General features: G+C 37.8%; 1 protein-coding gene across 26 annotated transcripts in view; it reads left to right on the top strand.

The window, feature by feature from the left end:
* ABI2 (abl interactor 2) overlaps positions 1-27,906 on the top strand; it is a 90,918-nt gene that overhangs the window by 16,623 nt on the left and 46,389 nt on the right. For all 26 annotated transcript variants that reach the window (XM_036857442.1, XM_036857437.1, XM_036857438.1 and 23 more), the window contains exon 2: positions 12,834-13,001. In XM_036857442.1, coding sequence (XP_036713337.1) covers positions 12,834-13,001 — 168 coding nt within the window. The remainder of the gene's footprint in view (positions 1-12,833; positions 13,002-27,906) is intronic.

The following is a 27,906-nucleotide window of genomic DNA, read 5'->3' on the forward strand; positions in this document are numbered from 1 at the left end:
GAAAGGCAACTGAGTAAAAGAGAACATCTTTAAGTAATAAGGAAAGTGTTTTTAAAACTTTTGTCTGTTTTAAGAAACAAATTTGATGTCAGATTTACCAGACTTATTTTTTTCCTAATCTAAAATAGATACTATTATAAAACTTGGGATCTGTCACTTTTTAGATAAGCATGTATAGTTGAATCTAAAATGACCTACTTCCAAATTCCAGAAAAGAATCATGGTATTTTATTGCTGAAAATGATGTAATAGTCTAGACTTTCCAATGTAACAAGTAGTAACTGATTTCTTGAGCATATAAGTGAGTTATTTATGACCTGGTAAGATAGTAGAAGAGCTAGAATAAGGACCCAAATGCCCTATCTTTTCTATTATCCTCATCATTTTCTAGAAACCTCACTTTGGCTTTAGTGATAGGTTTTCCTGAAATAGCCAACCGCAATCTCAGCAAATAACTTTATTTTCTGAATCTCGAAAAGATTAGTCTGTGATCTTTTATTTCTAAAGTAACCTTGTTTTTCTCTCCACTGATACTTTAGGGGTGGAGGTGAATATCAAGTTTATCTGCCTCAGTTGTTTCCAATTAGCATATACATAGGTTGTCTAGGTAGATGACATAACTGTTTTGAAGATGCCATGTTACTGAGAACTGAAGCCAGTATATATTAAGCTATTAAAAGTAACACTTTTAAGTGTTTTAGGATTCGTTGGCTTCAAGTGACAGAAGCTCAATTTGAAAAAACTTTTTTTAACTTTTTCTCTTGGTGTTTAATACGAAAAGCAAAGCAAAAGGTCCAGATTTTCCTTTTCAAGCATCAGTGAATATCAGCTTAGAATAATGTTCTTTTCCATAATGATGCTCCTTCAGGCAACAGGGAACCTTGCTAACTTGTCAGTTCCAACAATTGGTGCAAGGTCATCTTCTGATCATAAGAAACCCGTGAAGCATTCTGTTCCTTCCAGCTGAGTTTGGCGTAGACTTCCTTATTACTGAATAAATCTTGCTCAGTTTTTAAGTCTGTGGCATAGGTTTGCAGGGTGAACAAAACACTGTCCCCAAGAAGCTGTCTCCATGATGTTTTGAGTTTAGTGACACTTGTGATTGTCAGGCTGTCCTCTTCCCTTTTATCATCTCCCCATCCATCCTGGTCTTTAAACTCTCTGAACTCCTCAGCAGGCGTGCACCGTACCTTGAGTGTGGTGGTCAGTTCCTCTTCAGTCAGCACCTCCTCCTGCCCAATCACAAATAACAAAAATGTGAATGTATTAGTTACTAACTAAGCCATGTGAAAAAGCAGGAATGGCTGGCATCAAGGACTCAAGCTCTCTCATTTCTGTTTCTTTCTGCATGTTGGCTTTGTCCTTTCAGATAGGCATACTCCATGCACTGTGAGATAGCCTTACATATGTTTCAGACCTCATACATCTGCGATAAGAGGAAAGGAAAGTTCTCTCTTCTAGAATCAGTTGGAAAAAATCCAGAGATGTATCTGTATTTCTCTGGAAGAAAATCACTGTGGCCTAGAATGGGCAAAAGTATTAGAATTGGCCTAGTGTAGGTCACACCCTCGGTATGAGGTGGAGAGAAGTTTCTTTTCTCTTTTTAATCAAGATGGAAGGAATGTTCCTCAGATAAAAATGCTATCCGCTATGACACGTTAAATACAATTTTTCAGTCTTTTACATATGTCTTTATAGTTCCCTCAATCCCATATGAACTTATCTTCTAATTCCCAAGCAGATAGATGAATTTTCACTGATTTACATTTTCACTTGACTTCCTATGAATGACATCTTAATTTTATCAGTAAAAATGTCTACAGATCACATTTCGAGATAGAAATGGTTCTTAATAGCAGGCTTACATCATTTATAATTGCTACATGATAACTTACAAATCATAGGGAGCTTTGTTTCTGATCTAAGTTCTTGCCTGTTCTTTTTTCTGGCTCTGTGTGTGTGGAGGAGTGGTGTGTGTGGGGATAGGGTGGGCATGGATAGGCATCTTCCTATTGATACTTTGAGTCTTTTAAACCTCTACCCACTGAAAAATTTTAGAGAATTCCACCTATAGTTTCTCTCATTTGTAGAATCTACACAAAGATCCCAAATTCATACCTTGCTTGATCTGAAAGAATTAACCTTTTTCATCTGTATAGTTAGAACAATATATAGCTTATATTCTTAATATAGAATATGTAGTATATTTATATATACTGACACTCTCTATACATATACAGTACATGTACTGCTACCTATAGATTTAGGTATTTAGAAATTGAAGCGATTTTACACTTAAGGCACTTGTAAGTTTTCTATTCAGTTGCTATATCTTGTGTTAGGATTTTAAGAAAACTTTTAAATGATTTAAAAATGATTTGTATTGCCATGTAAAGTCATGAATGACAAAGGTTCTGATTTGTAAGAAGATAAAGAATGCTTTAAACACAAGGTGCAGTTTTGGGTGGAGAGGATTTTTTCACTTAGAGTTTTGAGAAGCTGGAAAGGGGAAGTGGGATATGATGAGGGGAAACAAATTTAGTTGTTTTTAGGTTAGGACAGTTGAGGAGCTGTAAATGTGAGGGGAGAAGAATTAGAACACTGTAGGTGATGGAGGACAGAGATGGTAAGCACAGAGAGGTATGAACAGGCCAAAGTAGCAGTTCAGCAAGAGGAGTATAAAGGAGAATTTAGATACTAGGGATGAGCTGATTCAGAATAACAAGTTGCCTGGGGATCAGTAGAATTGGGTTCATTATATGGGCTAGGTAAGAAGCAACAGATGATGAGCCCACCATGCAGAAAGGGAAGTTTGCTTGGCAAACCAGAGACTGGGCCAGTATTTAAGGGCATGACTCCAAGATCAGGATACTTCTGAGTTGAAAATGTTGACCCAACACAGGCATTAAATAGGATCCTTGTTAGTCTCTTTTGCCTCTTGTTACTGATATCATTTATGAAACCAGTAAGGACCAAAATCAGGGTAATTACTTTCAAGTATGATCTATACTTTGCTATTCACGAATAATACATTTCTTAGGAGAAGTGTGGCTCAGCATGAGCACCATCTCTAAAGGTGCAGCTGGTCGCTGTCAGTCACCTGGGCTCCCTAAAGCATGGTCTCTTGAAGGGAGGTCAGAACATGTGTCTCTGTGGCCACCACAGCAACCTTTGCTAAATAATATTTTCCAATCTGTTGGAAAAGTTCCAGAGAAGACTCTTACTGGCTTAACTTGAATCAATGTCCTCTAAATCAGACAGTGTCCAAAGGATTGGTGTACTTTAGGTAAGCTTGGATCTTGTGTCCATACCTGTGGCATGGGTAAGGTGGAGGGAGAATGGGAGTCAACTGCCACGAACTGAATTTGCCACGTGAATGCGGAATTCTTTAACCAGAAAAACAGTAATAGATGCTGAACAAGAAAGAGATAATGCTATCTTTAATACTGCTTTCCTGCACTGAGTTATTTTTTGTTTGTTTGTTTTGGCCAGGAGACAGTGTAGAAGATGACTATAAAGGAAAACAGAATGAAAACTCTAAAGCAAACAGAAAGGCAGAGCCTGTTGTGTTTTTGTTTTTGTTTTTTGGCTGCATTGGGTCTTTGTTGCTGCGCGCAGGCTTTCTCTAGTTGCGGCGAGCGGGGGCTACTCTTGGTTGCAGTGCGTGGGCTTCTCATTGCAGTGACTTCTCTTGTTGTGGAGCATGGGCTCTAGGCACGTGGGCTTTAGTAGTTGCAGCACATGGACTCAGAAGTTGCGGCACGTGGGCCCTAGGGGTGCATAGGCTTCAGTAGTTGAGGTGAGTGGGCTCAGTAGTTGGGGTGTGCAGGCTCTCGGGCAGGTGGGCTTCAGTAGTTGTGGCGCACAGGCTCAGTAGTTGTGGCGCGCAGGCTCAGTAGTTGTGGCACGCAGGCTCAGTAGTTGTGGCGCACGGGCTTAGTTGCTCTGCAGCATGTGGGATCTTCCCGGACCAGGGATCAAACCCGTGTCCCCTGCATTGGCATGTGGATTCTTAACCACTGTGCCACCAGAGAAGTCCCATAAACAGTTTTTAATACTAAATATCTTATGATACAGTTGTGCCAAATTTATGTAACTCTTTCCCTGTTGTTGGACATTTATATGGTTTCTAATTATTTGTGTAAGAGGATATTAAATGAGACTTTATTTTGTTGTCTTGGTGTTATAGTTCAGGCTCCAAAGTTGAGGACAATATTTAACAATTACCTCTGTATTTTAATAAAGGCTGTTATGTTACTCGTATAGGACCTGCTGAGAGATGAGACTGCTTTTCATCCCCTTATTCTCTGTATATCCATAAATATACATATACATAGGTATATATATCCATTCATTTACATATGTGTATGTAAACGAATAAAGATTTCTTATAAGAGGGTGGTGGAAGTACTGTGCTTCTCCCTCATATCCACATACATCAGGAGAGGTTTATGAAAATCAGTCACAGAAATTGGGGTTGTCTACTAAAAAGGAGGATTGAGATTTCATCCCCAGTTTGAGGTTTGCTAATCTGTAGAAATGCTTGAGCTGTGCACAGGGAGAGAGATCTGAGTAGATCCTGACTCTAGTGTGAACTGGGCATGATATGGGAGTAGGTATGAAAATTGTTGCCTGACTTTTCTTTTTTTTCTTTTGCTGCGTTGGGTCTTCGTTGCGGTGAGCAGGGGCTACTCTTAGTTGCGGTGCGCGGGCTTCTCACTGCGGTGGCTTCTCTTGTTGCGGAGCACGGGCTCTAGGTGCGCGGGCTTCAGTAGTTGTGGCATGCGGGCTCTAGAGTGCAGGCTTGGTAGTTGTGGCGCATGGGCTTAGTTGCTCCGTGGCATGTGGGATCTTCCCGGACCAGGGCTCGAACCCGTGTCCCCTGCATTGGCAGCCGGATTCTTAACCACTGCGCCACCAGGGAAGCCCTGAGATAAATATGTCTTATCTTCATGTTTCTCTTTTTTTTTTTTTCCGTCTGTCTCTTTTTATATACACGAATCTCTCTGCCCTCTTCATTTTTATGTATTGCCCTGCCTCATACTTCAGAGGTTAAAGCTACTAGACTAAATCTTCATCTTCCCAGATTAAAATCTATAAACCTTTTAACTGCAGCAACTTTCTCCTTTTTCTTTTTCTTTTTAACATCTTTATTGGAATATAATTGCTTTACAATGGTGTGTTAGTTTCTGCTTTATAACAAAGTGAATCAGTTATACATATACATATGTTCCCTTTCCTTTTTCTTTTTTCCAAAGACGGCAGTTTCTAAAAGAACTGTCCTCCTCCAATCAAAGACTAGTCACTCCATTTGAGCTCTCCCCTTCTCAAATATTTTGTTCCTTTCCTTAAACCCTTTTGCCTCTTCCACCTTTCCTGTCTCATTAGATTGTTTATCTCAGCATGTAAAACTGCTCTGGTATTTCCCACCTTAAAATAAACCTTTAACACTATATTCTCTTCTAGCTGGTTCCATTTCTTTAATTTGCTGTATGGCCAAACATTTTACAAAGAGTTGTCTATATGTGCTTTCTTCAATTCTTTTTTCTTTTTAATTTCAAAAAAATATTTTTAATCTGTAGAATGAAAGCTCCCAAACAAGGAAAAGGTACTGGAACGTAAAACACCCAAGATGGACATGCTGGGCCCAAGTGTATAGTGAAGAGAGGACAGTTTCACAAGGTGAATTCCCAGAGAACGTGGGATAAAGAGTGAGGGAGGTGACTCAACTACCGACACCTGTGGGAACATCAGACTGAAACCCACAAGGCCACCCTCTCCACCCAAGAGAGGCCTGCCACCCACCACCTCCTCCGCTCAGTACTCATGCTGGTATGTGCTTAGTCATCTGGTATACAGGAGACACTCAATACAAGTCAGGTGTTGTAGGATTTCAGAATGAAAGAGAAATCATGAAGCAGTTGTAGATACCAACAGGACCTGTTCAGGTGAGAATTAGAAACAGTTTGCCCTAGGGGCAGCATTTTTTTGTGCCAGAGTCAGCATGGGCCTTATGGAAGTGGGGAGGATGGGCCTCTAAACTATGCCCTTGGAAAGGCTCCAGAAGGATGTCTTCGGGTGGTGAGAGCCAGCATTGGCTTGAAGGAAGAACGAGATTTGCAGACTGGTGCTCCTTCCAGGCACCTCTTTTTTCTCTGGCCCCCTTCCACGGACCCTGCCCCACAACATATACACATTCAGCTCCTCTTCTTCCCTGGGCTCTCCCATTCCCATCACCATGTTCCTCAAGGGCAGGTCCTCCTGCCAGAGCAGGAATTCAGGGCCTCCAGCTAGCTCCAGATACCCATGACCAGATTCTACTGAAGCTCAAGCTGTATTACCCACAACTCCCTGCCATGTGCTCTCTGCTTCACCTGGTTTTTGCTCCTCCCAGGAGACCTGATTCCGTGGTTCCTTGGCTGGGCAAACTGTGTACGTCCTGTCTCACCCTAGACATCTATGCATCCAGATCAGACTCATCTTTCTGAGGCAAGCACAAATGATCCCCTTGGGGGAAGATCATCCATATTCCTCTGAGGACAGGAGTCCATGTTGATCTGTCCTCTGGTTTGAGATACTCAAACTTAGTTCTTCCTCCACCTGATAGTCTGTCCCCTGAGGTGTCACTTGTCAAGGTCATTGATGAGCACCATGTTGGATCCAAGTCTTTGTTCTCATCTTGTTTTTTTGCTCAGCAGCGTTCAACTCAGCTGAAGGAAAACATTCCCCTGAATATCTTCCTCTCTTAAGTCCATGATCACACATTTCCCAGGCTTTCCTTCTATCTCACTGGCTGCTCCTTTGTTCTCCCTTTGCTGGCTTCTCTGTAGGAGAGTCCTTCCTCGAAATGTTGGCATGCCCCAGGGGTGAATTCTCAGGTTTGCATTTATACTCCTCAGGTGTCCTCTTCTAGGTTCATGCTGTAAGTACTATCTATACACCAATGACAAGTGTTTATTTCCCACTCTGACCTCTCTCCTGAGCTTCGGACTCCTACATCCAGCTTCCCCTTGGTAATTCCTGTTGTACATCTAAGTGGCATCTCTGATGAACCACGGCTCTGTGGACCTTAGGGCTGCTTTCCCAGCATCCATCTCGGTTCTTAAAATTCATGCTGATCTGATTTCTACACTACTACTCAGCTAAAAATGCTTTTTAAAAATTCATCAAGCAATTCCATATTGCCACAGCTGTTTACTGGATGCTTTTCTGACCTCATCTTTCTTCTTAGTAGCATGACCATGTCGTCCTCTTAAAATAGTCCTTTCTCTTGATTTCTGCAGTCTCCTGGAACGTTCAGTATTACTTTTCCTTTCGTAAGAGTATTTGGCATTCTTGGCATGTGCTTCTCTTTCTTCGTCTACCAAAGCAAGATAACCACAAAGCAAATTTAAAACGATGCAGGTATGTTCTTTAAAACTTTTTTCTTGTTAATTACTTGGTAAAAATGGTGCTTTGTTTCTGTCATTTTTTCCCCCTATCATTTGTGTGGCTGAATGTTTTCCCACGTTCATGTTTGTCTTGTGTTCTTTCCTTGGTGAACTGTCCATGTTTATCTAATTGTGCTTTGCTATTTTTCACTATGACTTGTATGACTCATTCTAATTTGAATGCCATACTTTTTTTTGTAGACTGCATTCTCCATCCAGGAGTTTGGAAGCAAATGAATATATTCCCTTTTAGGCATCATAGAAATTAATATTTGAACAATTCTGAAGACATAAGTATATTTCTAATATTTTGTATGGTTTTTTGGCAAAATTTTTCTATTTGTATATAATGATTGGCATATATTTTAGAAGCTATTACTTTAATTTCTGTGAGATTTAGTGATGGAGCCTTTCTTTTCAATTTGGTTTAGTAACAAGATTTTTTGGAATGCAGAATTGAAAGCTCAGTAAATAGGTAATCTAAGAATACTCCCCTCTCCTCAGCCCCATTATTGAGTCAGGTACTATGACTCTGCCATGACCTTACTAGGTTAATTATATGTGATATTTTAATTTCTTAACAATTTTGTGAGAAAGAAAACGGTTAGTTACTATACTAATCTTAAACTTCATCACATGTCTCAGTCTTAAAGTAGGGGCAGTAGTGAACTGATGATAATGTTAATAATACCAAACTTACATGTTTTCTAGATTCAAGAATCTTTTTCATGCCTCTGTGCCCTTGGGTAGGCTGTTTGCTCTGCCTGGAATATCTTCTCTTACTCCTGCTTGGCAGGATTAACTCCATTCTGTGAGACTCCACTTGGATGGTCATCTAAGATAGTGTTCCTAGTTGGATGGCATTCATATCCCTGACCATTCTGCATTGACATTTTCTGTTTTATATGCCTTTCTCTGTATTGGACTAAAATCTTCTTGAGTGCAGAGAACGTGTTTGATTTTCATATTCTAGTACATAGTACAATGTCTGTCATGTAATATACATTCAGTCAATAAAGGTTTATTGAAATGAACTGATGAAATGAAATTAATCCTGGCAGGTCTAGAAGAAATTGTTTAATACTTTAGATAAGATAACTGATTGAATGAGAACGTAGTACCTGTACTTTACCTAATGTGGTAATAGTTTATACCCAGAGCAAAGATAATTACATATTTTCCAGGTAGAGTAACAGGCTGGACTAGAGTGGGTGAGAGATTTACTGCTGGAGAAGAGAAAGAAACAGACAGTAGATCTCAAGGGTGTGATCTGTAGAGGAGAATTCTCTCCTGCTTGTCCATACACGTCCTTCTTAAATATTATCATTCTTTTCCTGCCCCCTCCCCATTATCTATATACTTAAATCTCTACCAAATCTGTCATCCTATTAGTAGAAGTGAAAAGGAAAAATAAATAATGGTAGTAACCTAGTGGTAATAATACTACAGTCTTGAGCTGCTCTAGAGGGTGTAAGGTTCTTATTCTTCATATTTCTCAGCACCCATCCTAGAACATCAAATTGAAAAACAAGTTTAACTTTCTTTTTAGGGGTACACAGTAAGACATGAATACCATGGATGGTGCCAAAGCTTCTGGAGGTCAAAGAAATCTTTCTTATATCACTTCTTCCTCCCCACCCTCACTGCCTATTGGGTGATAGAAGTAACTTTGATTCTCTGGAACATTTTGGTAGATACACTTCAACAGATAATATGTAATGCCTGTGTGTAATGTGATGTGAAGGCATAATACTTACCCTCAAGGTCTTCCCACTAGGGGGCGTGGGAGTTTGGGTCAATGAAACATGCACATATTGGGTTGGCCCAAAAGTTCATTTGGGTTTTTCCATAACATCTTGTGAAAATCCCAAACGAACTTTTTGGCCAGCACGATATTATAAAGTATGTGCTGTAAATCTGAAAACAAAATGCTGTGGGAATTCTCAGTAAGAAATGATCAGTATCACAATCAGGGATGATAAGGTAGGGGATGGGTTGTTGGTGAAGTTGATGGGTTCAGGTGAAGAAAATAGGCAAAGGCACAAAGGTAAGAAACCAAGGTCTGTCTTGTGAACCGTTAAGTCTAATTAAACTGTAATCTAAGGTTCAAGTAGGGTTGAATGGAAGATAAGTTCTAGGCCATATTAAGGAAGACTGTAAATGATAAGTAAAGGAGTTTTTATTTAAGTAGGTAAGATGAAGCTCTGGGGGCTTCAGAACTGATTTAGAAAGATGAATCTGCAAGACCATGTGTAAGATACTACAATCTGACCTAGAAACTGGTATAGTAGTCCTGGCAAGAGATAACGAGGGCCTGAAGTAGAATGTAGGCAGTAGCAGTTGAAAGCAAGGAAATGATGTGTTGGCACAGATAGAATATAAGGATCATGGCAACAGATTAGGTATAGGATACAGAGACTTGGAAAATATCTGAGGTGATGGAGTAATAATGTTATTAACAAAAGTAGGAGGAAGTAGTTTTGGGGAAGGTGGTGAGTTATAGATATACTGATACGGCACATTATACAAGGTGCGGTGCCATGTAAACAGAAATATGGGTTTGGGAGAGATGGAGGTTAAGATGTAAATAGACTTAAAAATTCTGTGCTTGGAAGTGATAGCTAAGGAAGGAATGAAATTTCTTTCTAAGGGTTGCAAGTACAGCAAGAAGAGTAGTCTGAAGACAGAGTCTTTGGGAACATCTCCGTGTAGAGATAAGAAGTCAGTATCATGAGGGAAAGTGAAGAAATAACAAAGTAGGAAGGATTAATCATTGCCTAGGATGGATCTTGGCAATAGGTCACTTTATTCTATGTAAGAATCTTTTCTCATAGGACTATTTGTACTTACCATAGCATACATTATAATATTCCTCTATAAGCCTATGATAATTTTTTCCTTTATCTAAATTTCTTCTTTTTTTCAGGAACTTAATCCCATTTAAGTAGGAATATTAGATAACTGGGTTGAGGTGTCATAGTGCCTTTAATGCATGAACTATAACTGTGATAATTAAACTTGGTTGTAGCAAAAGATAAGAATATAGTCACAGGTGTTTACTTATCAGACGTTGTTTAAGAATTACAAAATAACCTCTATTACAGTGCTGTTCTCTATTTCTTATGTGTAAAATAAGATATTGTAGCTTCTCTATTGTCATTTATAAGGCTTCTAGGTTAAAGTAGCAATTTTGGTATCAGTTTTATCGAAATAGTTTCTGTTTGCACTTATTCAGGTTTTTATTCAGCACTTAACTTTATAGGAAAACAATCTCAAACTTAGAATATGTGCTGCTGAAGCAAGCACAAAACTCTAAAACTTAGAATATCAGCTCTTGTAAAATTAGGTTCTTATAAAACCTTAGTGGAGGGGCTTCCCTGGTGGCACAGTGGTTGAGAATCTGCTTGCCAATGCAGGGGACACGGGTTCGAGCCCTGGACCGGGAAGATCCCACATGCCGCGGAGCAACTAGGCCCGTGAGCCACAACTACTGAGCCTGCGTGTCTGGAGCCTGTGCTCCGCAACAATAGAGACCGCGATAGTGAGAGGCCCACGTACCGCGATGAAGAGTGGCCCCCACTTGCCGCAACTAGAGAAAGCCCTAGCACAGAAACGAAGACCCAACACGGCCAAAATAAATAAATAAATAAAATAATAAATAAAGAATTATAAAAAAAAAAAAAACCTTAGTGAATGTACGAGGGTTGACTTATCCATACAGCAGATGTGCAGCAGCCTCAACACTTTAAAGCTTCATTTGGCACTTAGAAATAACAAGAAAAATCTCTTGAGCCCAAAATTATTGTTTAAATAAGTGTGCAAATGTAAAATACATTTTAGAAGGATTAAAAATTTGTTTTGGTGCTCTTATTCCTTACAAATATTCCTTGTGAGTACTTGACTAGGACAGAGCACTTAAAGTTTGTTCTTTTGTATTAATGCATGCGTTATGGTTTTAAAATAATGTAGCTTTACTCTTTCTGATAACGCAAGTTATTTATGCCCAAGGTAAAAAAAAAATTAGACCATATTAAAAATCATTAAAAGACTCAAATTATATTCCTAACATTCAGAGAAAACTTATGTTAACATTTTGGGCCTTACTTTTTCTGCCTTTTTTCTTGTGCTTACATTTATACACAGGCACCTACAAAATTAGGATGATTGTGTTAAGGTACTTTGTAACCAGCTCTCTTTCAATTAGTTATTTCGTAGATATTTTTCCATATCAGTAATACGTAATAATACCATTTTCATTACTGCATAAAGGTAGTATATGAATGTATTGTTTAATCAGTCTCATGTTTTTTTCTTTTTCACCATTAACAGTCAGTGAACATCCTTGTCTGTGTCTTTTTCTTATTTGACTATTTTTCTAAGGTAAGTTTAGAAGTTTAGAGTCCTAAAGAAGTTTAGAGTCCTAAACGGTGTGGGAGAGGGGAGAGTGGGACATAGTGGGCTTTGAACAGTTAATGACTACTCAAAGAGGTAATGACGTTGTTAGATATAATGATTTATGGTATTAGAAAGTGGTTTTACATTCATTATGTTACTTGATGTTCACAACTGCTTAAAATATGACATGCTGTAATAGTAGAACTGACATTAAGATAAAAGGTTTCTGATTCAGATGCTGTGTACATTCTACTGAACCATAGAGTCTTTCTGTAGGACTAGGGCAAGAAAATGGTGTTTGTCAGCAGTACAGAATATGTAACTTTACAATTGCTTTCCTTTGTGACCTTGGAAATAATCACTTAACCACTTTTTACTGTGTACTCTCCGTTTTTCAAGTAGGGTTTATGATACGTGGCAGTTTATGTTCCATAGGGTTATAATACTTAAGATGCTTGGGAAGGAAGTGTCCGTTTATTACTTTTATTTTAATTTATCATTATTTATCATGATTATTACCATTTTATTTACTTCATCATTTTTATTTATCATTATTTTGTCATTATTACTTTAAACAGACATTTCTTTATAAATGCATTTTACATGTTAGAGTGAAAGGAAAAGAGGAATTCAGGAAAGTAGAAAAATGTATGCCAGAATTTACTCATTCAAATCAATGCTACCTTTCCAAGCAGTGACCTTGAGAAGCTATGTACTGTACTTGCTGTCATTGCTCAAAATATCCATCGGATCTCATTTTTTAAACAACAGCTTCGGGATTTTATTTGCATCTGTACAAAGATGTATCTATTCAACGTGAAAATATTAGTGAAGTCAAGTCAGTAATTTAGTTGTTGGGTTTACATGAATACTGATAATTAGTTTTCAAAGCATTTTAAACTAGTGTGTGTAGATTCAGCAACATAATGGTTTTGATGAGTATTTTTGAAGATTAGATTGATAGAATGGGTTATCTTTGAAGTAATGATTGTTTGTTTGCTTTTCTAGTCAGCAGATAAGCAGCGAGCCCTGGAAGAAACCAAAGCCTACACCACCCAGTCCTTAGCAAGTGTTGCCTATCTGATAAATACCTTGGCCAACAATGTCCTGCAGATGCTGGATATCCAGGCGTCCCAACTTCGAAGGATGGAGTCTTCAATCAATCATATTTCACAAGTGAGACCACACTATTTTCCTATTTTGCCTATGGGGAACACGTAATAAACACAGGCAATCTGTAACGCTGGCAGCCTTTATTATGTGAGTTAACTCACATGTGTGATTTGGAAAATACAAACTCAGTAGTAGGTTGTTTTTTGTTTCTATCTTTTTGTGTAGTGATTATCTTCTCTGTGATTTTGATAGGGAAGTATACTTTATTTTAAACATCTTTTTTTAAAATTTATTTATTTTTGTCTGCGTTGAGTCTTTGTTGCTGTGCGTGGGCTTTCTCTAGTTGTGGTGAACGGGGGCTACTCTTTGTTGCGGCGTGCGGGCTTCTCATTGTGGTGGCTTCTCTTGTTGCAGAGCACCGGCTCTAGACGCGCAGGCTTCAGTAGTTGTGGCATGCGGGCTCCAGTAGTAGCGGCACACGGGCTCTACAGCACAGGCTCATTAGTTGTGGTGCATGGGCTTAGTTGCTCCGTGACATGTGGGATCGTCCCGGAACAGGGCTCGAACTCGTGTCCCCTGCATTGGCAGGCGGATTCTTAACCACTGCACCACGAGGGAAGTCCCTAAACATCTTTTTAAAAAAATATTTATTTATTTGGTTGCACCAGGTCTTAGTTGCAGCAGGTGGGCTCCTTAGTTGTGGCATGTGGGCTCCTTAGTTGTGGCTCCAGGGCTCCTGAGTTGCAGCAGCAGCCTCCCTAGTTGCGGCTTGCTGGCTCCTTAGTTGTGGCACAAGGGCTCCCCAGTTGTGGCATGCGATCTCTTAGTTGCAGCATGCATGTAGGATATAGTTCCCTGACTAGGGATTGAACCTGGGCCCCCTGCATTGGGAGCTTGGATTCCTATCCACTGCACCACCATGGAAGTCCTCGGAAGTCTACTTTAATGGCTTCATTAAAACTCAGTTGTCAAGTTAAAATAATCGGCCTTGAGGTGAAAATTTGCATGGTTTCTTCCAATTTTTACCGAATTTTACACTTAAAATGTGATAGCTTGATGACTTGTTTAAATTCTTTTTTCTGTTACCTCAGTAATGGAAAGATTAAGTGACCTTATAAAATTATCTTTGTATAGAACTTAGAAAAAATTAATGTTATACTTTCTCCATTGTAAATGTCATAAAGAAAAGAGAAAAAAATAGGAAAAAAACCCTTTCTCCACTACTCAAACTTCTCCTGTTAATATTTTGGTATATTTCCTTTTAATATTTTTTTCTTCTAAATGAATTTTAAAATTTAGCTGGGATTATACTATATATGGAATTTTGAGTTCTGCTCTTTTTAACTTACCATTGCAACAAACATCTTCTTGTGATGTTATAAGATCTTCATAAACATTTTCAGTGGCTACATAATGTTGTATATATATATCACAATTTTCATAACCATTCCTATATTTTGGGACCATTTAAAATATTACTACAGTAAAAACCAATTTATAATTGCAAAATACATTTTTTAAAACATTAAAACGAAAATATTTTGATCTGTCTGCTTCTCTTTGAAATCTTTGGAACTTTTCTATTTTAGCTCTCTTGCCATTTGAGTAACTTGGTGGTATTCAATACTATTCTTAGAACTAAATGATTAGAATGCTTCTGGAATAAAAAGAGTTTTAAAATGTGCATATTACCTTTCTTCGTATATCTTAAAAGTTCAGGACTCCTCTAAAATTGACTAATCCATCAATTTTTCAAAGTCTTAGGTTTAATTTATATAATTAAATATAGTCCACATAACCGAATCAATTATGTAAGGTCTACCTTATATTTCTTCTTTTTTTTTTTTAACATCTTTGTTGGAGTATAATTGCTTTACAGTGGTGTGTTAGTTCCTGCTGTATAACAAAGTGAATCAGCTATACGTATACATATATCCCCATATCCCCTCCCTCTTGCCTCTCCCTCCCACCCTCCTTATCCCACCCCTCTAGTTGGACGCAGAGCACCGAGTTGATCTCCCTGTGCTATGCAGCTGCTTCCCACTAGCTATCTATTTTACATTTGGTAGTGTATATATGCCCGTGCCACTCTCTCACTTCATCCCAGCTTACCCTTCCCCCTCCCCGTGTCCTCAAGTCCATTCTCTACATCTGCGTCTTTATTCCTGTCCTGCCCCTAGGTTCTTCAGAACCAATTTTTTTTTTTTTAAGATTTCATATATATGTGTTGGCATACAGTATTTGTTTTTCTCTTTCTGACTTACTTCACTCTGTATGACAGACTCTAGGTCCATCCACCTCACTACAAATAACTCAGTTTCGTTTCTTTTTATGGCTGAGTAATATTCCATTGTATATATGTGCCACATCTTCTTTATCCTTTCATCTGTTGATGCACACTTAGGTTGCTTCCTTGTCCTGGCTATTGTAAATAGAGCTGCAGTGAACATTGTGGTACATGCCTCTTTTTGAATTATGGTTTTCTCAGGGTATATGCCCAGTAGTAGGATTGCTGGGTCGTATGGTAGTTCCATTTTTAGTTTTTTAAGGAATTTCCATACTGTTCTCCATAGTGGCTGTATCAATTTACATTCCCACCAACAGTGCAAGAGGGTTCCCTTTTTTCTACACCCTCTCCAACATTTATTATTTGTAGATTTTTTGATGATGGCCATTCTGACCGGTGTGAGGTGATACCTCATTGTAGTTTTGATTTGCATTTCTCTAATGATTAGTGATGTTGAACATCCTTTCATGTGTTTCTTGGCAATCTGTATATCTTCTTTGGAGAAATGTCTGTTTAGGTCTGCCCATTTTTGGATTGAATTGTTTTGTTTTTTTGATATTGAGCTGTACAAGCTGCTTGTATATTTTGGAGATTAATCCTTTGTCAGTTGCTTCATTTGCAAATATTTTCTCCCATTCTGAGGGTTATCCTTTCATCTTGTTTATGGTTACCTTTGCAGTGCAAAAGCTTTTAAGTTTCATTAGGTCTCATTTGTTTATTTTTGCTTTTATTTCCATTTCTCTAGGAGGTGGGTCAAAGAGGATCTTGCTATGACTTATGTCATAGAGTGTTTTGCCTATGTGTTCCTCTAAGAGTTTGATAGTGTCTGGCGTTACATTTAGGTCCTTAATCCATTTTGAGTTTATTTTTGTGTATGGTGTTAGGAAGTGTTTAATTTCATTCTTTTACTTGTAGCTGTCTAGTTTTCACAGCACCACTTATTGAAGAGGCTGCCTTTTCTCCATTGTATATTCTTGCCTCCTTTATCAAAGATAAGGTGACCATATATGAGTGGTTTTATATCTGGGCTTTCTCTCCTGTTCCATTGATCTCTATTTCTGTTTTTTTGCCAGTACCATACTGTCTTGATTACTGTAGCTTTGTAGTATAGTCTAAAATCAGGGAACCTGATTCCTCCAGCTCCATTTTTCTTTCTCAAGATTGCTTTGGCTATTCAGAGTCTTTTATGTTTCCATACAAACTGTGAACTTTTTTGTTCTAGTTCTGTGAAAAATGCCATTGGTAATTTGATAAGGATTGCATTGAATTTGTAGATTACTTTGGGTAGTATAGTCATTTTCAAAATGTTGATTCTTCCAGTCCAAGAACATGGTATATATCTCTCCATCTGTTTGTATCATCTTTAATTTCTTTCATCAGTGTCTTATAGTTTTCTGCATACAGGTCTTTTGTCTCCTTAGGTAGGTTTATTCCTAGGTATTTTATTCTTTTTGTTGCGATGGTAAATGGGAGTGTTTCCTTAATTTCTCTTTCAGATTTTTCACCATTAGTGTATAAGAATGCAAGAGATTTCTGTGCATTAATTTTGTATCCTGCAACTTTACCAAATTCATTGATTAGCTCTAGTAGTTTTCTTGTAGCATCTTTAGGATTCTCTATGTGTAGTGTCATGTCATCTGCAAACAGTGACAGTTTTACTTCTTTCTTTCCGATTTGGATTCCTTTTATTTCTTTTTCTTCTGTGATTGCTGTGGCTAAAACTTCCAAACTATGTTGAATAATAGTGGTGAGAGTGGACATCCTTGTCTTGTTCCTGATCTTAGTGGAAATGGTTTCAGTTTTTCACCATTGAGAACGATGTTGGCTGTGAGTTTGTCATATATGGCCTTTATTATGTTGAGGTAAGTTCCCTCTGTGCCCACTTTCTGAAGGGTTTTTATCATAAATGGCTGTTGAATTTTGTCAAAAGCTTTTTCTGCATCTATTGAGATGATCATATGGTTTTTCTCCTTCAATTTGTTAATATGGTGTATCACATTAATTGATTTGCGTATATTGAAGAATCCTTGCATTCCAGGGATAAACCCCACTTGATCATGGTGTGTGATCCTTTTAATGTGCTGTTGGATTCTGTTTGCTAGTATTTGGTTGAGGATTTTTACATCTGTGTTCATCAGTGATATTGGCCTGCAGCTTTCTCTTTTTGTGACATCTTTGTCTGGTTTTGGTGTCACGGTGATGGTGGCCTCATAGAATGAGTTTGGGAGTGTTCCTCCCTCTGCTATATTTTGGAAGAGTTTGAGAAGCATAAGTGTTAGCTCTTCTCTAAATGTTTGATAGAATTCTCCTGTGAAACCATCTGGTCCTGTACTTTTGTTTGTTGGAAGATTTTTAATCACAGTGTCAATTTCATTGCGTGTGATTGGTCTGTTTATATTTTCTATATTTTCCTGGTTCAGTCTCGGAAGGTTGTGCTTTTCTAAGAGTTTGTCCATTTCCTCCAGGTTGTCCATTTTATTGGCATATAGTTGCTTGTAGTAATCTCTCATGATCCTTTGTCTTTCTGCATTGTCAGTTGTTACTTCTTTTTCATTTCTAATTCTGTTCGTTTGAGTCTTCTCCCTTTTTTTCTTGATGAGTCTGGGTAATGGTTTATCAATTTTGTTTATCTTCTCAAAGAACCAGTGTTTAGATTTATTGATCTTTGTTATTGTTTCTTTCATTTCTTTTTCATTTATTTGTGATCTGATCTTTATGATTTCTTTCCTTTTGCTAACTTTGGGGTTTTTTTGTTCTTCTTTCTCTAATTGCATTAGGTGTAAGGTTAGGTTGTTTATTTGAGATGTTTCTTGTTTCTTGAGGTAGGACTGTATTGCTATAAACTTCCATTTTAGAACTGCTTTTGCTGCATTCCATAGGTTTTGGGCCATCGTGTTTTCATTGCCATTTGTTTCTAGGTATTTTTTGATTTCCTCTTTGATTTCTTCAGTGATCTCTTGGTTATTTAGTAACGTATTGTTTAGCCTCCATGTGTTTGTGTTATTTACGTTTTTTTCCCTGTAATTCATTTCTAATCTCATAGTGTTGTGGTCCAAAAAGATGCTTGATATGATTTTAATTTTCTTAAATTTACTGAGGCTTGATTTGTGACCCAAGATGTGATGTATCCTGGAGAATGTTCCGTGTGCACTTGAGAAGAAAGTGTAATCTGCTGTTTCTGGATGGAATGTCCTATAAATATCAATTCAATCTATCTGGTCTATTGTGTCATTTAAAGCTTGTGTTTCCTTATTTATTTTCATTTTGGATGATCTGTCCATTGGTGTAAGTGAGGTGTTAAAGTCCACCACTATTAATGTGTTACTGTCGATTTCCTGTTTTATAGCTGTTAGCAGTTGCCTTATGTATTGAGGTGCTCCTATGTTGGGTGCATATATATTTATAATTGTTATATCTTCTTCTTGGATTGATCCCTTGATCATTATGTAGTGTCCTTCCTTGTCTCTTGTAACATTCTTTATTTTACAGTCTATTTTATCTGATATGAGTATTGCTACTTCAGCTTTCTTTTGATTTCCATTTGCATGGAATATCTTTTTCCATCCCCTCACTTTCAGTCTGTATGTGTCCCTAAGTCTGAAGTGGGTTTCTTGTAGACAGCATATAGATGGGTCTTGTTTTTGAATCCGTTCAGCAAGCCTGTGTCTTTTGGTTGGAGCATTTAATCCATTCACGTTTAAGGTAATTATCGATATGTATGTTCCTATGACCATTTTCTTAACTGTTTTGGGTTTGTTTTTGTAGGTCCTTTTCTTCTCTTGTGTTTCCCACTTAGAGAAGTTCCATTAGCATTTGTTGTAGAGCTGGTTTGGTGGTGCTGAATTCTCTTAGCTTTTGCTTGTCTGTAAAGGTTTTAATTTCTCTGTTGAATCTGAATGAGATCCTTGCTGGGTAGAGTAATCTTGGTTGTAGGTTTTTCCCTTTCATCACTTTAAATATGTCCTGCCACACCCTTCTGGCTTGCAGAGTTTCTGCTGAAAGATCAGCTGTTAACCTTATGGGGATTCCCTTGTATGTTATTTGTTGCTTTTCCCTTGCTGCTTTTAATATTTTTTCTTTGTATTTAATTTTTGATAGTTTGGTTAATATGTATCTTGGTGTGTTTCTTCTTGGATTTATCCTGTATGGGACTCTCTGCACTTCCTAGACTTGATTGACTATTTCCTTTCCCGCATTAGGGAAGTTTTCAACTATAATGTCTTCAAATATTTTCTTAGTCCCTTTCTTTCTCTCTTCATCTTCTGGGACCCCTATAATTCGAATGTTGGTGCATTTAATGTTGTCCCAGAAATCTCTGAGACTGTCCTCAATTCTTTTCATTCTTTTTTCTTATTTTGTTCTGCGGTAGTTATTTCCACTATTTTATCTTCCAGGTCACTTATCCATTCTTCTGCCTCAGTTATTCTGCTATTGATTCCTTCTAGAGAATTTTTAATTTCATTTACTCTGTTGTTCATCAGTGTTTGTTTGCTCTTTAGTTCTTCTAGTTTCTTGTGTTTTCTCCATTCTATTTACAAGATTTTGGATCATCTTTACTGTCATTACTCTGAATTCCTTTTTAGGTAGGCTGCCTATTTCCTCTTCATTTGTTTGGTCTGGTGGGTTTTTACCTTGCTTCTTCATCTATTGTGTATTTCTGTCTTCTCATTTTGCTTCACTTAACTGCGTTTGGGGTCTCCTTTTCACAGGCTGAAGGTTCGTAGTTCCCATTGTTTTTGATGTCTGCCCCCAGTGGTTAAGGTTGGTTCAGTGGGTTGTGTAGGCTTCGTGGTGGATGGGACTGGTGCCTGTTTTCTGGTGGATGAAGCTGGATCTTGCCTTTCTGGTGGGCAGGACCACGTCTGGTGGTGTGTTTTGGGGTGTCTGTGAACTTATTATGGTTTTAGGCAGCCTCTTGCTAATGGATGGGGTTGTGTTCCTGTCTTGCTAGTTGTTTGGCATGAGGTGTCCAGCACTGTAGCTTACAGGTCGTTGAGTAGAGCTGCGTTTTAGCATTGAGATGGAGATCTCTGGGAGAGCTTTCGCCCTTTGATATTATGTGGTGCTGGGAGGTCTCTGGTGGACCAATGTCCTGAACTCGGCTCTCCCACCTTAGAGGCTCAGACCTGACACCTGGCTGGAGCACCAAGACCGTGTCAGCCACACGCCTCAGAAGAAAAGGGAGAAAAGAAAGGAAAGAAGGAAACATAAAATAAAATAAAGTTATTAAAATAAAAAAAATTATTAAAAATAAAAAAGTAATTAAAAAGAACGAAAGAAGAGGGCAACCAAACCAATAAACAAATCCACGAAAGATAACAAGCACTAAAAACTATACTAAAAAAACAAAACAAAAACAAAAAACAAAAATGGACCGAACTTGAGGACAAATGGTAAAAGCTAAGCTATTCAGACAAAATCACACAAAGAAGCATACACATATACGCAAAAAAAGACAAAGGAAAAAATATATATATATTTAAAAAAAAGAGAGCAACCAAATCAATAAACAAATCTACCAATGATAATAAGGTCTAAATACTAAACTAAGATAATCATAAAACCAGAATCAAATTAGATGCAAAAAGCAAACCTCTAGTCTACGGTTGCGCCCAAAGTCCACCGCCTCAATTTTGGGATGATTTGTTGTCTATTCAGGTATTCCACTGATGCAGGGTACGTCAAGTTGATTGTGGAGGTTTAATCTGCTGCTCCTGAGGTTGCTGGGAGAAATGTCCCTTTCTCTTCTTTGTTCACACAGCTCCTGGTGTTCAGCTTTGGATTTGGCCCTGCCTCTGTGTGTAGGTCGCCTGTGGGGGCTCTGGCTCACTCTGGCTGCGGGGAGGGAGGGGTACGGAATGTGGGGCGAACCTCTGGTGGCAGAGGCCAGCGTGACATTACAACAGCTGAGGCACACCTTGGTTTCTCCCAGGGAAATTGTCCCTGGATCCTGGGACCCTGACAGTGGCAGGCTGCACAGGCTCTTGGGAGGGGAGGTGTGGATAGTGACCTATGCTTGCACACAGGCTTCTTGGTGACTGCAGCAGCAGCCTTAGCGTTTCATGCCTGTCTCTGGTGTCTGAGCTGATAGCCGTGGCTCGCACCCATATCTGTAGCTTGTTTAGGTGGTGCTCTGAATCCCCTCTCCCCATGCACCCTGAAACAGTGGTCTCTTGCCTCTCAGGCAGGTCCATACTTTTTCCCGGACTCCCTCCCTGCTAGCTGTGGTGCACTAGCCCCCTTCAGGCTGTGTTCACACAGCCAACCCCAGTCCTCTCCCTGGGATCTGACCTCTGAAGTCTGAGCCTCAGCTCCCAGACCCCACCCGCCCCGGTGGGTGAGCAGAGAAGCTTCTCAGGCTGGTGAGTGCTGGTCGGCACCAGTCCTCTCTGCGGGAATCTCTCCACTTTGCCCTCTGCACCCCTGTTGCTGCACTCTCCTCTGTGGCTCCGAAGCTTCCCCCCCCCACACCCCCTGTCTCCGCCAGTGAAGGGGCTTCCTAGTGTGTGGAAACTTTTCCTCCTTTACAGCTCCCTCCCAGAGGTGCAGGTCCCATCTCTATTCTTTTGTTTCTGTTTTTTCTTTTTTCTTTTGCCTTACCCAGGTACGTGGGGGAGTTTCTTGCCTTTTGGGAAGTCTGAGGTCTTCTGCCAGCATTCAGTAGGTGTTCTGTAGTTGTTGTTTCACATGTAGATGTATTTTTGATGTATTTGTGGGGAGGAAGGTGATCTCCACGTCTTACTCCTGTGCCATCTTGAAGGTCCCCCCTACCTTATATTTCTGTTAAATCCATCAGACCATTCAGAGGGATTTCTTGTTATTTAATATTATTTAATCTTAAATCTGAATTTGCCCCTATAACGGTTTCTTCACATCCCATATAAACTTTTGTAGACATCATATAATTTATTGCTTGTTGTATTGCTGTGTCTTAAACTAAAAAAAAAAAGTATTGGTGAGTTTTAATGAGCAAGAGGTAGATTTTTATTCTGAAAGGACCTCCTAGAGGAAATAGTCAGTGGCATTTTAAATGATGGAATAGATGAACTTGGTTTTCTATAGGAAAAGGGATGTTGACATATTGCTAATCTTATATAGAATTTTGAGGTTTATACTTCAGAGTCTTAAAATTTCCACATGTTTGAAATCTTGGCAAAGAACTCAAAGAAGAAATTAAGAAGAAAAGTGCAAATGCAGAAGAGAAATTAATATATTAGAGTTCCTAAAAAGGAGGGACAACTTTTTATTAGTTTGTGAGATAAAGTAGGAGAGATTGTGTGGGTAGATAATGGCAGTAGGAAAATGACAGTGAAAGTAATCATCTGTATTCTGATTAGAATTCTGTAGTTCTTTGGTAGAAAAGTGTAGCAACCTTAAGGAAGAAGGCGATTAAGTTTACTCTAAGTTGTAAGTATATGTATTCAGTTAATGAGAACATTTTCTTTTTGAGTATCACATAAATCTATTATATATTTAATTAATATGGTTTAATACTATCTTTTAAAGCTGTTCTAATGGAATAAGTAAAAAATGGGAGAGATGAATGGATAGAGATTGGTAGGTCAGAAATAACAGGGGCCTAAGTCAGAGCTGTCAAGTATATGTTGAGCCTCCTTCCTTTGGAGTTGAGTGTCTAGAGGGCAATACTTGGAAAAGCAAGGGATCTGCAACCTACAACAGCTGTTAAGTTTATATGAAATATATTGAAGTATGTTGGATGAGGAGTTGAGTAGGAGAAATGGGCTGATAGAGGCTATAGCTAAGAAATGAGTAAATTTTTAAAAATTTATGTACTTTTAGCATTTACCTTAAGGATTGAAATTTTTTTCAGTTACATTTAATGTACGTAGGGTCCTTTGTTTTAAAAGTCAATTGAATGTCAAAGCTCCTTGATGCTCTTTAGAATGAAATATGATTCCGTAGTATAAGAGAATGTTTTCTGTTTATAAAGCAAATGCTCAGTAAATACTCTGAAGCAAGAATTGGCAAACTTTTTTGTAAAGGGCTAGATAGTCAATATTTTAGGCTTTGTGGGCCACATAGGGTTTCAGTCTCATATGATTCTTTGTGCTGTATTTTTTTTTTTTTTTTTTTTGGCCATGCTGCATGGCATCCGGGATCTTAGTTCCCAGGGATCGAACCCATGCCTCCTGCAGTGGAAGTGTGGAGCCCTAACCACTGGACTGACAGGGAATTTCTGTGCTGTATGTTTTTAAGCAACTGTTTAAATATGTCAAAAGCATTCTTAGCTTGTGGACCATATAAAAGCAGGCTGCAGGCCAGTTTTGGCATGTGGGCTATAGTTTGTAGGCTCTTGCTCTAAAATACTGGTTTTCAAATATTTGGTACTTAAATTTTATTATTATTATGCTTTATTAAAAACATTATTATGTTTTTAGAGGGAGTTACAATGTTCTCAAGATATCTTGAGGTCATATTTATTTTTGCATTTGGAGCAAAAATACTAGGTTGGGAGAATTTGGAGAGAAGGTGGGGTTGAAGAAGCAAAGAAATGGAGATTCAGTCAGGTCAAAGATGAGATCACATGTGTATTGGAATGGTAGGTGTCAAGAGTTGTTGTTAAGGGTTGTCTGTTAGAGTGGTTAAGGACCAGTAGATATTAGATATCTGAGGTATTCAATTTCTTTCCTCATCAGTATCTTTTTCCTATCTCCTAGGTAGGAACCTTACCACTTTTCAGCCTCCTAGTGCTCTAGCTCTTTTCTCCATTTTAATAGAGATAAACACTGAGGACTGGGAGGGAGAGGATGGGGGATCTAGATTTTACTCTGGTCCTTCTGCTGACTTGTGTGATATTTGACTTATTTGAACTTCAGTTTTCTCACCTGTAAAATGATAGGACTGATTAGATGATTTATGAGCTGTCTTCCATTTTGAATTTTTATTCTCACAATTGTGAGATTCTCACAAATGAACTTGATTTATATTTGCTTTTTTCTTCTTTCTATTCTGCTGGCTCTGCTGTTTACCTCAGTCTGTGCCCTACTCACCTCAACCCTCTATCACTCTGATGTAACTGAACTATCTCCAGTTTACTTTCATTTTGAATCCGAGGATGGAAATTCCACTGACTCTACCAACTATGTATCAGGAAGAAATAATTCAACAAAACAAAGTAATAACCCATTCTCCCAATGGCAAATGTTTTGAAAAACAAGATAGAGTTGATTATGAATATTTAGTATCAGAAACTTTGTACTAAAAAGACCATATAGTATTAGGTAGTGTACTAATCTATACCACACTCACTGTATCTGTAAGACAGTGTTAGGATAGGTTCTTGATGTGGATTACCTTAGGTATTTTAAGGGTGTTAAATTTTAAAGAAGTTCCACCTCTAGCTTTGTTGTTGTTATCCTATCAATTCTTTGGAAGCATATTATTTAAAAGATAAATGAAATTTTTAATCTTCAAGCCGAGAGTAAGAGTTAAATTAATGTTAAATATTTTTCAAGAATGTGTAGTTGTCAGAGCAAACATTTAATTTTTACTGAATACTTGTATAAGCAAAGCACACAGAGCTGCTGTTAAGTCAGTATAGCATGTGTAAGGATGAATGCTATTTACTGTGTCCATTTCTGGTAAGGTAAAAAAAGATTTATAGAACATTATTCAAGCTAAAATTCTTATAAACTTGTAAATTAAAATTCTTCTCATAACTACTAAAAACAGTCAATACTGTCTGTATTCAGTTCAACATGGCTTAGAAGAAGATCAAGAAAAGGCAAAAGGCAACATAACTTACAAAGCAGTGTTTCTCCCACCCTCCCAAGAGCTAACTAGAACTTACTAGGCCAGGTGTTGAAGTAGTTAGCACATAACAAGTAGAGGAGATAGAAAGGAATGACTGTAAAATAATACAGGAATGGAAGTGATTCTTCTTAAGGGTTTAGGGACTACTAAAAGGCAATGGAAGGTCTAAACCCTGAGGAACTCACCATGTAGGGTAATTTTTTGTTCAAAAAACTTTATGTATATAGATTTGTTTAAAAATTCCCAATTTTAAATTAAGGAAATCCCACTAATGGTTATCAATGTGTAATTATGTATAGAAAATAGGATTTATACAGTTCCTAATTAAGTTTATATTTATAGTTTATATCATTTTATAAAAAATAAAAAATTGAAAATTACCCATTCAGTTTGTGAATAATTTGTTTTATGAAAGATGAATAGTGTAAAGCATATTTGTAATTAAAATAAGTAAATGCTTATTTGAAACATTAACTTACTAATGTAAAAAAATGGAGACACATTTTAAAACACCCAACTTAGTTGAGTTAACCCACTGTAACTGTCTGACTGCAGATGTTTTCCCACACTGATGGGCAGCTGACTGAGGTGGTGCTATCCAGTGCAGTCTACTTTCAATTATCTGTGGTAATGGGACAGTGCATGGATAACCCTAGAACAAAATACTTCATACATACCTTCCTGCCATCTGCTGTGGCCTGAGCATGTGCTTGGGTCCATGATGGAGGTGTGGGAGGGGGGCGGGGGGCTCAGGCTTGCAGAGGAGCTGAAAGTCAAGGCCGTGAGAGGTACTCTAGAGGAGCCTGGGTTTGGCACTGCGTGGTTGAAGTATCATGGGGCGAGCCTGCAGCACGTGAGACCAGCTTGGCAATAGCTGTTAGAGGATGGAGAAACAAATTGTTAAGGAACTGTGGGAGAAAAGATATTTAACTCTTGCACAGTTGCAGCAGTATTACTTGGCGTGTTTTTTGGTTAACAGGTAGCAAACAATAGTAGTATTAATAGCAGTGTACTTGCACTAGTTTTGGTCTTCTTTGCTAGTTAAACACATTTTCCACTTGCCATATGTGAGTGCTATAATTGAGGCCTCTTCTAAATGAGAGTAAGTTTATTGGCATATAACTAGTAACTTTAGAAATCCAGGATAAGTGGAAAATACTTTTCTTACTATTAAAATTCTGACTAGCTATCAGTGTTGAATTCATACTTCCAAAATTTAACTTAATTCATTTCAGCATTGTAATGTCAAAGTATATTGTGAAGGCAAAGGCAATGGTGATTACTGAAAGCTACGAGTTTGATTTAAGAAAAACATACAAGCCATATTTAAAAATATGTTTTAGGAGCTTTACAAAAGTTCTTTTAAAACTGACAGTTGGCTGTGAGTTGATGAATGTTGAAGCTGGATGTTAAGTATATGGAGGGTATTCATTAAATTACTCTGTCTAATTTGAAAATGATTGTACTTTCTACCAGAGAAATCTTTGAAAAATGTGAATTAGGCAATTGCTGAAAACTTCAGAATCTTCTGGACCAAACTTTCTCCTCCTTATTTATGTAATAGATTTATTGTTCTCCATTAAAAGTTGTTATTCAGACTTAAGATTAAATCATAGCCATGTTATGAAGGTATGTTTGATTCTGTCCAGGGGAACTCCTACAGTTCAATTCATTGTGGTATTAGGATGGCAATTCACAAATTATACCTTTGGGTTTTCTTAACCATATATTACTTTTATTATTTTAGATGATTTTTAAAAGTTAATGACATCAAATATTGATACTTGGCAGTCACTAGAGGCATTAATCATAAATCAACTCTTGTACAAAGTTTGGAAACAATTGACATTTGAGAGTGAATAATGTAAGAGACAAATGAATTAGTCCTTCTTCTACATCCCTGGTTCTCTGTCAGAGCAGTTTTACCCCCAAGGGAACAATTGGCAAGGTCAGATGTTTTTGGTTGTTACAGCTTGGGGTGGGGAGTGCTATAGATATCTATTCGGATGCTTCTCTACAACCTACAATGCTCAGGACAGCCCTTCCACAACAAAGAATTATCTGGCCCAAAATGCTGGTAGTGTTGCTGTTGAGAAACCCTGCTCTAGTATTCTTTTAGAGTAGACAACTAGAAACGTATAACCAAACTAGATTATTTTGGCTTCATTTAGACATATGCTGTTAAGAATTACGTTTTAAAATATGCCTTCAGTTTTAATGAGAATTAATATAAGACGCAAAAAAGAACATTTTTCTCATAATTCCTTCAACCAGTTCCTTTAAGAGTTTAGTGCTGGGCACCTGGTCACTTTTCTAATGAAGGGGTGTATGTTTTCTTGTAACTCATTATTTATACTTTGCCTTCTCTAGGAAGCTAAGAGCCTAATTTTATGCCCTATTGTAGCAACTATCCGTTATTTCGGCTTATATATAAAAGTTCTGTGATCGTTTCTTTTGCTGTGTTGGTCTTTCTTTTATGCTTACTGTAATGGCTTATACAGGTTTGGTCTGTGTGTTTATGTGTACATAAAGAAAATATATAAGTAATACGTAAGTGCCCCCAATCCCCAGGTATGATCTAATTGTTTTAATCCTTTTTAAAAAGTCTCAGTTTTTCAAACAATTTAAAATATGTGCTTGTTATAAAATATAACTGTATATTAGTGCAAATAATAATGAAAAGTTACCCCTCTTTTCATTCTCCAGAGATTTATGAATATTTCTAGCAGGAAAATTTGAAATTTGAAGTTCCAGTTTGCCCTAAGTTTAGAATTCTGTTATTGTTGATTAGGTTTACATTCTTTTGTTTTCATTTCTGAATAAGATAATTATATTTCTAACTAAGCAGAATGAAAACAATGTTGAAAGAGGATTACATTCTCTAATACATTTTCTTTTATTGGTATA

This window comes from Balaenoptera musculus, chromosome 7, assembly GCF_009873245.2.
Source record: "Balaenoptera musculus isolate JJ_BM4_2016_0621 chromosome 7, mBalMus1.pri.v3, whole genome shotgun sequence".
NCBI lineage: Eukaryota > Metazoa > Chordata > Mammalia > Artiodactyla > Balaenopteridae > Balaenoptera > Balaenoptera musculus.